Here is a 14,569-nt window from a genome sequence, read left to right as displayed (position 1 = left end):
TTTTGTATCATGACTACATCTAGGTCTGGGACGAAGGAGTAGAAAGAGGCCACTTTACTATTTTGAGAATTAGACATTCTGAGTTTAAATTATATTTTAAATTTAATATAATCATAGCCGAATTATTAATATATTTATTTATTTATTGTATATACTGATATCGAGGCATATGTAACGCGTGCCTCATTTTAAAACTATGAGCAGTATCTAGTTGTACCTTGTTACCGTATTGTGAAAAGAAGAAGGAAATGAAATTGTATTAATAATTTTTTTCGTTAATTTTATAATTTTTTTTGTGTAGGTACTAAGGAATGCTTCAAAATATTTCATTGGCGGTTTTTAAAATTGATCGGTACTTAATTTTTCTGTTGTATGGAGACGCAGCGGCGAAATTATTGTTTATTGTAATATTGTTGGTAGCTACGAATAGACGATAACATTTAATAAATTAAATATTTCTCATGAAATGTGTTACAAGAAAAAAAAATGATGTCATTTGAACGGTTAAAGAATTGGGCAACCGTGAAGTATAAAAACATATATTTTAGAAAAAAAAATAGGCTTTCAACTTTTTATTTATCATATATTTCTAGACTAAAGCACAAACAAGTTAAACTTGTTACCTATTATCTAAATGTTTTAAATTACTTTAGTTATATACGTAATGGTATATTGAATGAAATGAATTATTTTTAATTTGATTAACAGTACTGTTAAGTAAATATTGTGATCATAAATTTGATTTAGAATTTTTTCAAAATTTATTATTAGTATTTATAATGTCGTGAACTTAAAAAAACCGATATTACTTATATCGATTTCTCTAAGAACATATTTTAAGATTTATAGACAATGCAAATACAATGTACATAAAAAAAAAACTTTTTTGTTTTACTGGGTGTTTTTAATTTTAAATGTAGATTTTGTTTAATTTATAGACGTAATTTGGCGAGTGAACATAAATAGTTCATTTTGTACATTATTATTAATTTTCATTGGTGTGTGGTTGTGGTGCACGATTTATGAGAAAGGAAAAGCAAAGTAAATTTATTATTCTCTATATCTTTAATCACTAGTCATGTGAACAAAATATATAGGCGCTACGTATAACTAAATGTCACTAATTATTATATAATTCTTAGCTACGAATCAATTATTTTTATTTTCTGCACTATTTTTTTTATATCTGCTGCCATCTCCCCTATTTATTGCTACCGCGTCGATCAAAGCCGGTGACGCTACTTTTAGGTCATACGCCCATCCGATATACGCAAAGAAATTTAAAATAATTGTAGTTATATTAATAGAGTAAGCTAATTCAGCAGCTTTGTAGTCCCATGGAAATGTGTGATGGTAATTGTGCCACCCTTCTCCCATAGCGACAATTGATACTCCTCTATTTTCAGCTGGCATGATGTTTCTGAAAAGTAAACGCAACTAGTCAAAATCATACCTATCAAAGGCAATAGGCCGGCTACATAACTTAAAAAGCTGGTCAAATGCGAGTCGGACCTACGTAAAGAGAGTTCTGTACAAAATCATCAAGTTTTTTTTTTATAAATAACCATAAGCGTACGGTTTTTGGATTTTTTCCTTTACTTGTGCTACATAATATTGCTTCTTGCTAAATTCTATGATTCTAGATCAATGGGAAGTACTCTAGAGGTTTTGATTCCCTTTGCGAATGTCAAAATATGCAATATAAATGGAACCTATGACATAGAAGGTATGATAAAATAAAAATTGTAAATCGTATAGTTGCCTCCTTTTTTCTTATGTAAATATAATTAGTAAAAAAACGATGAACGATACACGATCAGTTGTTATTTTTCTCAATTCATAGCAGGAAAATGTTATACGGCCGTATAACCCTACCAAATTCAGATACAACCTGCTTGCATACTTTCTACATAAAGTGTGTCGAATACGTAATATATAGTTTAATATAAGCTAGTAATGTTAAATTTGTTATTTGCCTGCTGTGAATTGAGAAAAATAGCAACTGATGGTGTATCTTTCGTCTTCTTTTTACTAATTATATTTGTATAAGAAGAAAGGAGGCAACCTAATGATTTACAATTTTTATTTTATCATTCCTTCTATGTAATTCCTTTTTCTTAGAAGCTTGATTTTTGCACTGCTTTAAGAGATTGCACATCTGAGTATATAATATTAATTTTAACTTGATACCTCCACGTGTTCCTAAGAAAAAGAGTTGATGGACGGAAGGATGGACGGACAACTAAGTGATCTTCTAAGGGTACCGTTTTTTCCCTTGAAGGTACGAAACCCTAAAAACGGACAACCGATAGGATGAGAGCTTTTCAAATGGTTATTTTATACAGGCAAATGCAATTTAGAGCCAAATATATTGCAGTGAGTTGGTGGATTCAGATGTGTTAGTGCCGTTCCTTGTGACCGGTTTATTGGAAGTCCATGTTCAGAAATGGATAATATTTGGTTAAAATGGATGAATTCACTTTGATAGTAGAGGTTGTTAAAATTTTCTATACTAACCTGTCATAAGGTTTATTTCCCCATATATGGGCGAAGCTGTTAACTGACCACGTGAAATTGAGGGTCAGCATATACCGTATGAAGGATTGTGAAAACACCGCAAATTCCCATTTTTCATTCCATCCGTACACTGGCAATAGGACTGGCAGTACTAAGCAGATTAATATTTTGAATAAAGTGAAGTATCTGAAAAAATAATACATAAATATTGTTTACATAAGTACATAACTAGAAAATTTAAATGAATATTATTTTTTTTAGATTAATTTATCTACATAAAGTAGGCGTTATATTAAATCGCCAAAGTGCATAACAATTTGTTGGCTGTTTTTGAAGATGATGTTTTGTGGAGAAAGACAACCCTTGGTAGATATGTTGATTCGCAGGTACGGTATTTATCATTTTTAATACTTTCAAATTCAATTGAAATACAAAAAGAAGTATATTAATTAATTTAGTTCGTATCATCATTTCAGCCTTTAACTGTCCACTATTGAACATAAGCCTCCCCCTTGGGGGATTTTGCCAGTAGTTGCCATGCTTGGCAGGCGAATTGTCAATCGCAGTCAGGCTTTAGAGATGTTTTAAGAGGGACGCTGCTGTCCATCCCTCGCTCTTAGTTCGTATAGAAATACTAACAATATTGGTATAATTATGAAAATTAGAATATTCTGAAAACTATAAGTTTCTAAACTTTTTCTTTAACAATATTTAGACTATAACTTAGAATAAGAAATATGCGTACGCCCTCTTGACCCAGGTCGATACTAATACCTGTATCTTGTTGCAAGTCATATTTACTCGAGTTCGCACAAACTAGTGTTATTCCGTACATAAGGGTATGAAATTACGGAAATACACTAGCATCAATAATTAACAAATGTGATACTGTTGCACATTATACACCAGCGATACTAACGTACGAAAATTTCGTCGTTCTATAGGTAATTGTTCGTCTTTATTTTATACTAGTTTTTTGTCCACAAAAATAATAACTAAATAGACAAATTCTTTATTCTTTATTGTACACAAAACATACTGGTAATTACAATTCATTATAAACATAATGTACAAAGGCGAGCTTATCTCTAATAAGAGATTTCTTCCAGCAAAACCTTTCCATGTTAATGTGTTATTTTATAAATAAAAATAGGCAGTCATACGATCTGCATATATTGTATAAACGCATAAGTTATATATACACAAAGAATAATACAAACTACACATTATAAATTACATAAAATACCCTGTAAACATACACATATATTTACACAAACATACATATACACATATATACACATACATATATATACACATATAAACATATATAAATATACATACACATATACATAATACGTCAGCATAGTGATAAGTAATGCTCTCTTAGACGACGCTTAAACATGCCTATACTTGCCGATTCCCTTATTTCGGATGGCAGACTATTCCATAGTCGAATGGATATAACTGTAAAGGAATTCCCAAAAGCCTGAGTATGATGTGGTGGAGTTCTTAGAAGTAATCGTGTCTGAGGGCGAAGTGGTAATTCTGTATCGCGTATCGAGATAAAACATACACCAAATTTTTAGGCTGGTTCAAGAGTTTTTGCGTGATACCCGAATAAACATACAGACAGAAAGATTAAATAAAAAAAAAATATATAGTTTTGTCGTACCCTTTATTTTATTTTTTTAAATATCTCTCATGACTCCCATACGGCCGTATAACCCTACCAAATTCAGATACAACTTGCTTGTATACTTTCTACATAAACTGTGTCGAATATATAAATTAGTAACGAAAAAGTAGTTATTGACAAATTTTTGCTATGAATGGAGAACAATAGCAACTTGGTGGTTGGTGTATCTGTTGTCCTCTTTTTACTAATCACATTTGCATAAGAAAAGAGGCAACCATACGATTTACAGTTTTTATCATTCCTTCTTTGTAATTCCTTGTTTTTAGGTTCTTGCTCGATGATCTTTATAGTCTAAGATTGTGCCATGTCCAGTTACTGTTTGTTATAGTAATTGGACATGGCACACTCTTATAGTGTAGCGGCGATTATTTATAATGTATATAATTTGAAGTTATTTTTATCTAATTATTTTATAGATTTATAAGATTTCGTACTAAAAAGTTACAGTTAAACCCTTATGTTGCGACTTACTTAGCTACCTATTTCATAGATGTGCCTGCCTCCACCTACCCCTCTCCCGCATCGCTACAATGCCTGGTTAGCTAGCCACGCGGCCGACAGCGTTATTTTTTCTATTTCTATGACTTATTAAATTGTAATATCTATTGAATGGAATAGCTGATTTGAATAATTAAAAAAGTAATCTACATAAATTGAAATATTTTCGAAAACAATATGATTTATTTGGATAAGGATTTAAACAGAAGTATGAATATCATGGTGTAATTTTGGTCGGTATTTCTGTAAATTTTTAAAATGTAAAAAGTGGTTATTGTGACATTACGATAATAGTTGGATATATAGTATCGCGAAGTTTTTTTGTAGTTATTGATATTTTCTTCAATATTGTAGAACATACTTTTGTTCTATCGCCAATAGTTTCCGCAGCGCACGCGACAAAAGATATTTTATAGCTTTTTTTTTACACCTTGAGTTACGTTACTAAAGTTTCAGTAAAGATCCCTAATCTTTTCTAGCAATAAATATAGCCTATGTTACTCAAGGTGAATGTAGCTTTCTAATGATGAAAAAATTTTAGAAATCAGCAAAGTATTTTTTGAGTTTATTTATTACAAACATATACATAAAAATACAAATCTTTCCTCTTTATAATAGTAGTGTAGATGTATTGTAGATTACTAACGCCATCTACTTGGGATAGTTTTACAGATTATTGGCCCATATTGTAATAAAAATAACTGAAAAAATATTTTCTTTTTAAGCGGTCCGAAAAGAGTACTCAAAATTTCAAAATGGGCCTAGTCCAAGTGGAGTATCATAATATAAAAAGGCTTTATTCGTACATTAAAAACTAATTTTTATTTATCATTATGATAAGTAATCTTACTTATAATCAAAAATGTAAGAAAAAAATCTATTTCGTTCCTTTATATCCCAAGTTTGAAAAGTTAAAAATCTGAAATACAATTTATAATCATATTAATATTACAGGAAAATAAAACTATATTTCCAAGTAATACAGTTTTTGATAAATTATCAAAAAACCTCCAAAAAAAAACTTGTTTTGTAGTCCAGTTTTTAATTACAATGACCCAAAAATAACAAAGTTACGAATTGTAGTATCAATAATAATAACTGTTAGGTATATATTTTGTATAAGAAATAGAATAAAGGACTTTTTATCTTATATGTATGCATGGAAACCTCGGCGTTTGAGTATAACCAACATTTGATCGATTTTTGTTGTTTTTCTTTCCTTTTTAGTAAACGTTATTTTTTTAGAAAAGTTATAGCTTCTACTATAGTCGTTTATTCCTATATATAACTTGATTTATTACGTGTTTATATTTATTATGTACATATATGACGTTGTGCTGGCACTATAAAAATGGCAGTGAAAATAGTTGTAGCTTCATTTAGACATTGAATGGGATCAAGAGGCCATGCAAAGTCTAGGATCGTCACTTCACGTGATCTAAAGTGTGGGATGTACTCTTTAATATTTGCTTTCATCCCAGTAATGTATTTACGTAGTTCTCGAGTAAAATATTCTTTTAGATGTGGGAAAATGCGTGAATAGGCTAAACTGTTTGCGATTTACTTTATCTAACGATAATAATTCTTTCGGATCTTAAAAACAGTAACTTATAAGTAGGTATATAACAGTAACAGTAACTTATTTTCGGATATCTTTTTATGCGATTTTGGAAGCAAGAGCTTATCTGTAGGTACTATAATAATTTATATCGGCTACTGAGTAAGCCGTTACAACTTTTTTCTACGCTACAATATTTATTGCTTTTCATTCACTAATCGATTTTAATATACAGGATGTTAAATATAAAGATTGACAGCAAGATTGAATATTTGTTTGTTTGTTGCAAACAGTTTGCATGAGACGTTATCAAAACGCCGGTATAATTTTTGCAGAACCCTGATTTGCCATGAAAAAGTCTAACATGGAAGTACTTACTTAGTGTGAAACTTTACGAGAGGATCATTACTGATGTCACTCATATCAGTCTTGCTGCCTTCTGCGATCACGTCTGGGTGTTTCTTCATCATGAGCCAACCTACATGACAGAAGAAGAAACCGCGCCGTGCATCGTGCGGATCAGCTGATGTTTCAGAAAATTTATGATGTACTCGATGATCTCGAACCCAATCGTAAATACTATTCTGTTAATACATGAATAAATGTTATTATTAAAATTAAAACTTGTACCTAAAATCGATGTCGTTTAATCGTGTGTAGTGAATATAATTAAAGTACCTGTCCAGCAAGAGAATAGCAGAAAAGCAGTATTATTTGTAGAGGCAATTTGGCTTTGTACGACCGATGGCACCAGTAGCGATGCACTCCAGCTGTTACACCAAATCCGGCAACTTGACCCATCAAGAAAGCTGAAAATTATGTTGTGAAATAATACGAACATTTAAGTAAAGTATGTTAAGATCATTTACCTGAATTATCTCTACGTTTCGACTTCTGAGACAGAAGTATTTTCTTTAACTCACTCATTGTCCTACATCATATAATACTTTTGAAGACCACAGTCAGTGTAATTGAGTCAAAATGTAGAGATAATTGAGTTAAATTCTCATAGTTTACCTAAATGATCGCGTAAATCTCGTCTTTTATAATACATAAAATGTAGCTCGAGAGTCTAATAGTTAATATTGTAAAATAGTAATTTAGTGGATTTATATTTTCATTATGCGATGTTTTGGTAAAAATTGACAAATTGTATGATTTGTTAATTGATCTTTAATACGTTTAGACAGTGTACGAGTAAAAAACGGTCGCCATATGGAATTATCTACTGAATCGTAGATATAAAAAAAGAAAATATAACTGACGGTGCTGCTGCACCGTTAGTTATATTTTCTTAGTACAGTTGTAACATTTAAGTAAGTAGTAACATTCTTGATTATTATTTACATATATTGGTGGTATTTATACATTTTTTTTTAAGTTTATATAAGATGCCATTCGATTCCATTTAAAAATAGTACTAATAATTATGTGACCCGTTGTGTTCCCATTCTTGAGGACTAAGATTTTCATATCCTGTAATTTCACTGCCAAATATATCATTAAAATTAAAACACCTTCATGTAGGCTGAGTTGCTTGACAATATAAATTTGAGTGGGACGAACATATTATCTAAGTATATAACTTTTTACTCGTACAAAGTTTTCCGCTTTTAAAATAATACAAAATAATTACATTTATAAGAAATAATAAGAATTGTGATTTGTACATGTTTGTTATTTACGCGATATTGCATGCAAATATACCAATTATTACCATACTTGTCACAGATTAACAAAGAGGAGATGATAGGTACAAACGGAACAAACTTAGGTTCACAGTTCTAGGCAGGTACTAAATGTAAGTGCTTTCCATTTGTTGGCGTAAGGAAAGAATGATTCTTACACTTCCAAATGGTTGATTAACATTATCGTATTTTTTGCATGACGTCACCGTTGTTTTCTATAATCTATAAGAGAGTGAAGAAATATGATTATACTTACCAAACATAATTGTTTGCCACATAATATTATTGTTATAAATCAGTGTGTAGATAGACCAAACCATTGTAACAATATGAAATAATATTATTAATACGCAGTCTATCCATCGAATGGGTGTTACGAATCCTACACGTTTCTCCCAAGCTCTTAATAATCTGAGGAATTTGGACTCGTTTTTGGGCAGTAGGCGGTCATATGCGGTTTTATACGTTATGTCTTTATTATTTATATTGTAGACGTCTTTGAGTCTGTGATCCCGACTAACTCTATTATGACTAGTTTTATCTTTATCAATTACAGATATTTGTGTAGTTACAGGAGACATAATGACTTTCTGAAAAAGAAATAAAATATGCTATTAATATCGGTACTCTTTTGGTAACAGTGGCATCTTTAACCAGCAACCCCTGTCCAGTAATAGACGACATCGGATTTCTAATAGAATAGGTACGTATTTTTGTAATTTTTAAAATATTTTCCTTGAATTGGGTTTTTGATCCATAAATTTCTTTCGTATTTCGAAAGTCACATTTACCTAGGTATAGGTCTAAACTGTTTACATTCTATTGAAATGGCATTATGTAGTTTAACGGTACTATAAGCTTTGAACCACAGTCTGGATTGAATCGGTACTCCGCTATAGCAAATTTAGTCATTTAATTAGCAACTGAGTATAAGGAATAGAACTTTGTATATAGGCATCAAGGCCTGTATTAATAAATCAGTCTCAAGCGATAAGCCATATCGAGTGCTTGTTTGAAATACAGTTTTGATTAATAAACAAAATTTTAGTTGATCATAGCGGATCATACAGTAGCGATTGGGAGAATGATTGATTGTATGGTTTTGCATTTTTCTTGTTGATATAGTTAGAACTTAATGAAAAGGTAACCAAGTTTTCTTGAACTAATCATAGAAACACTATCTAAAAGAAATTAGTAATACATTATTCAAAATCGTATTGAGTGGTAAAAATCGTAGTGAGTGAAAAATCGACAATAGCGCAGCTCTTAAATAGGAATGAAATGAATAAATGAAAAACATTGTATCAATTAATTGATTTTTTTAAATACTAACATTGGACATCACCAGACTGTCATTTGTTCAGGTGAATTATTCTTTTTCCTTGAGTATTTCATTCGTATCTTAGGAATTCGCTAGCGGTAACGATTTTATCAATAGATTCATATGTAGTTTGTCTAAGAGGGCAGTTGATCTATAGCACAGTTTTAAATCAAATACTGTGGTAGATAATATAAGTAGTCAGGGGGGGGGGAAGGGATTGTTGGTAATAGGTTCTAATTTTCCCATTACTAGTAATACACCTCATCAGGTTGACCTCCACGCGGTTTCCCCTGGAAACTATCGTGGTTAATTCTAGTGGAATTCGTTACGATGGGCTAATTGAACTGCTTTCATCGTCAATTATCCATCTCTCACTGGTACCTTGACAGCGTATACTGATAGCGCAGGCGGAGTTACCATTTTATTATTACCCAATAAAAAAATACAGGTAGTTAAGGTAAGTAAAGGTAGATATTAAGTTACTAATACGAGTATAGAAATTTCGCAGATGTCGCAGATGTACCTAAACACGTATTTCCATGCGACCTCTCACACAATGATGTAACACTCTTAAAAGTGTGTAAGAAGTTGATGGATGAAGACGATGCGAGATTTTACTCTGTAGCGAAAAGTGTGAGAGTTCAAATGTGTACTATAGATACCTTGTAATGATGACAACGATGTTTCTTATTGCATTGATCATAGGCTTTTCTAGGATCATTTACCACAACAACCATATACCATATACCATGGGTATTTGCTAACTATCTTTATAATACTTATTTATCGAACGATAACGAGATTTATGTGTTATTATATTTTGGTATGAAAGGTAAGACGGCTAGTCAGTGTAATTTGTCTTGACAAAAGGCAGAGATATTATCTTAATACTCAGGAATGCATAGTTGAAATTATAGTATTTTAGACACACCAAGTAACTAGATAAAAATACCTAGGAAAAATGGCAAATGTCTAATCGGAGAGCCAGTCTTTGTGTGCCAAATCTTGTTACATATTTTGTGCAGATTGTCAGTTCCTACGAATGCCATAGCCTTTAGAATTTCTGTCCGTTGGTTGGGCCCGAAAGCTTTTTTAGATTTGAGCACGGCTAAAAAGGTTATATTTATTTAAATAATTAAAATAATTTTATTTAATTTTGTTTAATTTTTATCTCGGTCAAATAAAATTTCTCTTTCATGCGAGCGAACTCGCGTGTACAGCTGTAGTCGAATTATTAAAAAATATATTAGTTTATTATCCTTTGTTACTAAATACCTACAGACGTACCATTACAAATTATTGGAGATATTTCCATTTATAAGCAATAGTCGATTTATTACGATACCATTGTATTAATTGAAACATAGCTTTCGACCTAAACATGTCACCTAACACAATAGGTTGGGTATCTACCTATCAGTAATTAATGAAACAGTTTCATGGCCAGGAATAATTTGTTTTATATAGGGACATGCATAGAATTTTAGAAATGTCTACCGCCTTCTGTACGATTAGTATCCCTATTTGATGTTGACGGATTTTCTGTTATTTTTATAAGTACAATATTATGAACTCATGAAGTTGTTGTTGTGCATACCCATTGTTTCAATTTTAAGAAGATTGTCTCGTCTTTGAATGACATATTTCATATCCACTAAAATATTCAAAATAAAGTTGTAAGTACCATTAATACAGTTATGTAATGATTACCTGTATCTCTACATATCCGAATAATTAAACTACGAGTATTTAGATATTTACAGGTTTATTTTAATTATTTTTTAAATAATAAGTATCTATTAAGGCATGTTGAAACTAAATAATATTAATTTGACACCCAGTTGATGGTTCCATGAACTTGGAGAAATAATTTAACTTTATGACATTAAATGTCTTGCGATAGTGAAAGTTCAATTGGCAGGCAAAATTGTAGAAGATGCTTGTCTGTCTATTAGGAAATGAATTATTGCTTCTATAATCATATTTTCTGCCTACCCTATACATTACAATAAAATGTTGAGTTGGCACTTTATAATAAATTACATGAGTGTTTCAATTATCTATAGAAAATCAACTTATGTACTCTATATGTGTCTTCTGGTATAGCAGATTTAATAAAAAAATATGGAAAGTGGCAATGACGGTCATAAAATATATTGTGTCAACAGTAACCCATATGTTGTTATTCTTGAGGTCGATTAAGATATTATAATAAAAGTAATTGCATTCCTTATCCCATCCCTTTAAACTGATAAACACAGCCACGAGTTGTTTACCAGCAGACATATGAGTGGTATAGACTACTCTCTTAAACTTTTGTATAAAGCCTCTCTATTTATCATTTATCATGATGCTTATTTTCAGATTATGCCGTCTATTGCATTGTATTCGTATATCCTTCTGTGTGCAAGTGCTAAAATACGTGCTATTTGCCCCTATGATGTACTGGCACCGTTCCCGTATGTACTGGATCATGCCATTTGGCGAGGCTGGCATCAGGCTTACATTTATATTCCTAATATTGATCGTGGTATGCTAAAACCATATATATATATATATATATATATATATATATATATATATATATATATATATATATATATATATATATATATATATATATATTCAAAATTAGCGAATTTTCATTTTATTGTTCAAGATGCACACCTCTCATCTTATTTCACTTAATGCCACTTTATACAATAATATAATTTAAGATTTTGTAAAAATAAACCAAAATATTTTAATGTTTTCAAAATTAGTATGAGACCAGTATGGATACCAACCCTATAAATTGCATAAGAATCATCACAATCGGTCTTGCGAAGAATAGCGTAACATTTTACTAATACTCATATAATGAAATTGCAGCTGGACGATATTTACACATGGGAGTTATTTAAGAAAAAATATGCGAGATATCTTAGGAGAGGACAATATAAGTCAAAACTAATATGGTTTAGAATTTTTGTCTGTCTGTGTTTGTTCCGACTTCACTTAAAAAATATTGCACCAAAGTGGATGTGGGTTTCACAGTTGTGTTCCTGAAGGTCTATGATGACCTGGTGTACCTATGTTTTTAATTATTTTATCTTCAAGTGATCTACTTCATTTTTTCTCTTTTTACGTCACAAAATACCGTAACTAGTCAATATGATTTGTCATGAAGAATTTATCAGAGCACTGATAATAAGTTACTTAATAGGCAACTTTTTGTCGCGGAAAAATATTTTACGGTAAAAAAGTAATTAAAAACTTTTAAACGTAATTTTCTGCATAGATATGTAACTATCCGAAATCATTATTAGCTATCTTTACCATTGAATAATAATAGCTCCATTGCTAACTATACAACTCCCTCTCCCCACAAGAAACCATTTTTCTGGAATTCATCACAGTGGGCTAATTACAGGTCAATTTAATTATTCTCATCTATCATATTCTATAATAAATATATGTAATAGTATTAGAAATAAGTACCTTATGGAACCTTAAATATTTTGCAATAATGTTTTTTTTCTTGTTTAGTTATGTATTTTATTTTTTTATTTCATTTCAAATGTATTTTAAGTTTCGAGTACCTAAATGATAAAATTGTACAGGAACCGGACTGTAAATGCAATAAATATGAACTAAATTAGCTACTCACTTATTACTACGATACAGGCCTGCGAGCCTAGTGTAGTAATCACTGTATAAAAAATTGTGTACCCGATTTTTAGCTACAATAAAGTTATTATTATTATATATCATCTCTCATTGGTGCGGCGTATACCGATGGCACAGGCAGAGTGATCATTTAAATTTTACCCATCAAAAAAGCTCCCTAAACGTAAAACGCCAAACCTTTTTTATGTTTACATCTTTCCTCCATTAGATATAAACTGATTTGGAAAATTATTTTTTATTTTAAAGGATATATTTACAGATTCATTCCATAGAAATTTTATCAAAATCGATTTAGTAGTTTAAAGGGGGTAAAGAGGTTTCTTCAGGGTCGCCAACACGCGCGTAATACGCCTGCTATTGCAGGCGTTCATAAGCTACGGTAACCGCTTACCATCAGGTGAGCAAATTTTAGAAATAAAAATATCTGGTTTTGCTATAATTGAAGTCCTTTTCTTGGAACAGACTGTTAAATTATAGCTATAGAAATACTCTTTCTTTTATATATCCTTTTTGTAAAAGGATAAGTTATAGAAAGGCAATTTTGTTTATTTCTCTATTTGATAGTACAAAACTCTATAATAATTGAAAAAGGTTTCAAAGGACGTTTTAGTTTTTATAAATAAGGGGGTAAAACATCTGTCTACGCTACAGTATTAAATATAGTGTTGTACATACCTGAAGATCATAGGCACTCAAAGAACAAGCGATTCTTCTTTGTTTAATGCAAAATAATTAAAAACACCATAAAACTGTAAGAAAAAAATTAAAATATAAACAAAGTATGTTATAATGTTTCAAAAGTAAAACTGCAGCGACCCGTGTCTGTCGGATCACTGTGAGTCCTACGTGCCTGCAGCGATTTTTGCATTTTTACTCAACCATCTTTCGTCACGTAGGTATGTACGTTAAAATTTAATTTATTGGAAAATATATTATCGGATTTAATAATTACTAGTAAATGTAGTTGTTCAAACTCTTGCTAGTTTCAAAACCTTTATTAAGTCCTATTAACCTCTCCCTTTAAGTACTATTTTCCTGTGTTCTCTCTTTATTTTTTTCTTCATTTTCTCCTGTTGTATGTGTGTTATTAACTATTTGTATATTTATGTATACATTTGTTTATATTTACATATATGTATATACATATATGTATTTACGTATATGTTAATATATACATGTTTGTATATATTAGTATATATATAATAGTGCGCCAAATACCATATTTTTTTTCAATGTTCTAAAGGGTAACTTTTGGGTAAACCCATAAGTTGCCTAGAAGAGATTGTTTAGATATAGGGACGCCTTTGGTGTCATTTCTCATCAAAACTTATTGTATTTATTACTTTTATAAATAGTGTAACAAAATGTAAATTAATAAACGCCGTTTATTTTAGTGTGCAATATACGGAAGAATAGTGGTTAATGAGTCATCATACTGATATTTAATTACATAATTATTATAATATGCAATTGCTGTTTCGGTGTAAAGTAAGGCATATTGCTTTGCTTTGTGTAAATGATATCTCAGGTTCGATTTTTGATAGGACTATTTGGGAAATTACTTTTTTTTACTAAATTGGCTCGTACTTGAGTATCTCGTATTGAGACTCCAGACGTCTGAT

At 30.7% G+C, this 14,569-nt stretch overlaps 2 protein-coding genes across 2 annotated transcripts in view; one reads left to right on the top strand and one right to left on the bottom strand.

Moving 5' to 3' along the window:
• Positions 1-1,149: 1,149 nt before the first annotated feature.
• On the bottom strand, positions 1,150-8,538 carry LOC113512508 (acyl-CoA Delta-9 desaturase-like). The gene is made up of 5 exons (XM_052900237.1): positions 8,214-8,538; positions 6,948-7,078; positions 6,648-6,853; positions 2,518-2,703; positions 1,150-1,420 (listed from the first exon to the last, which is right to left on the bottom strand). Exons 1-5 carry the CDS (start codon positions 8,536-8,538, stop codon positions 1,150-1,152), a joined length of 1,119 nt encoding a protein of 372 aa, XP_052756197.1.
• LOC113512507 (probable glutamate receptor) overlaps positions 2,689-14,569 on the top strand; it is a 30,256-nt gene continuing 18,375 nt past the window's right edge. Inside the window, 1 exon segment of the mRNA XM_052900093.1 lies at positions 2,689-2,903. The gene's annotated coding sequence lies outside the window, so the exon portion shown is untranslated.

This window comes from Galleria mellonella, unplaced genomic scaffold, assembly GCF_026898425.1.
Source record: "Galleria mellonella isolate WM207_F2 unplaced genomic scaffold, CSIRO_AGI_GalMel_v1 utg64, whole genome shotgun sequence".
In the NCBI taxonomy this organism is placed as follows: Eukaryota; Metazoa; Arthropoda; class Insecta; order Lepidoptera; family Pyralidae; genus Galleria; species Galleria mellonella.
This window is presented reverse-complemented; position numbering and strand designations above follow the sequence as displayed.

Excerpts from the sequence above, each read along its gene's own strand:
- LOC113512508 (XM_052900237.1), bottom strand. The coding sequence starts at position 8,538 with ATGTCTCCTGTAACTACACAAATATCTGTAATTGATAAAGATAAAACT. Across the intron at positions 7,079-8,213 it reads GTGGCAAACAATTATGTTTG|CTTTCTTGATGGGTCAAGTT; the intron begins GTAAGTATAATC and ends CATAATTTTCAG. Across the intron at positions 6,854-6,947 it reads GCTATTCTCTTGCTGGACAG|AATAGTATTTACGATTGGGT; the intron begins GTACTTTAATTA and ends ATGTATTAACAG.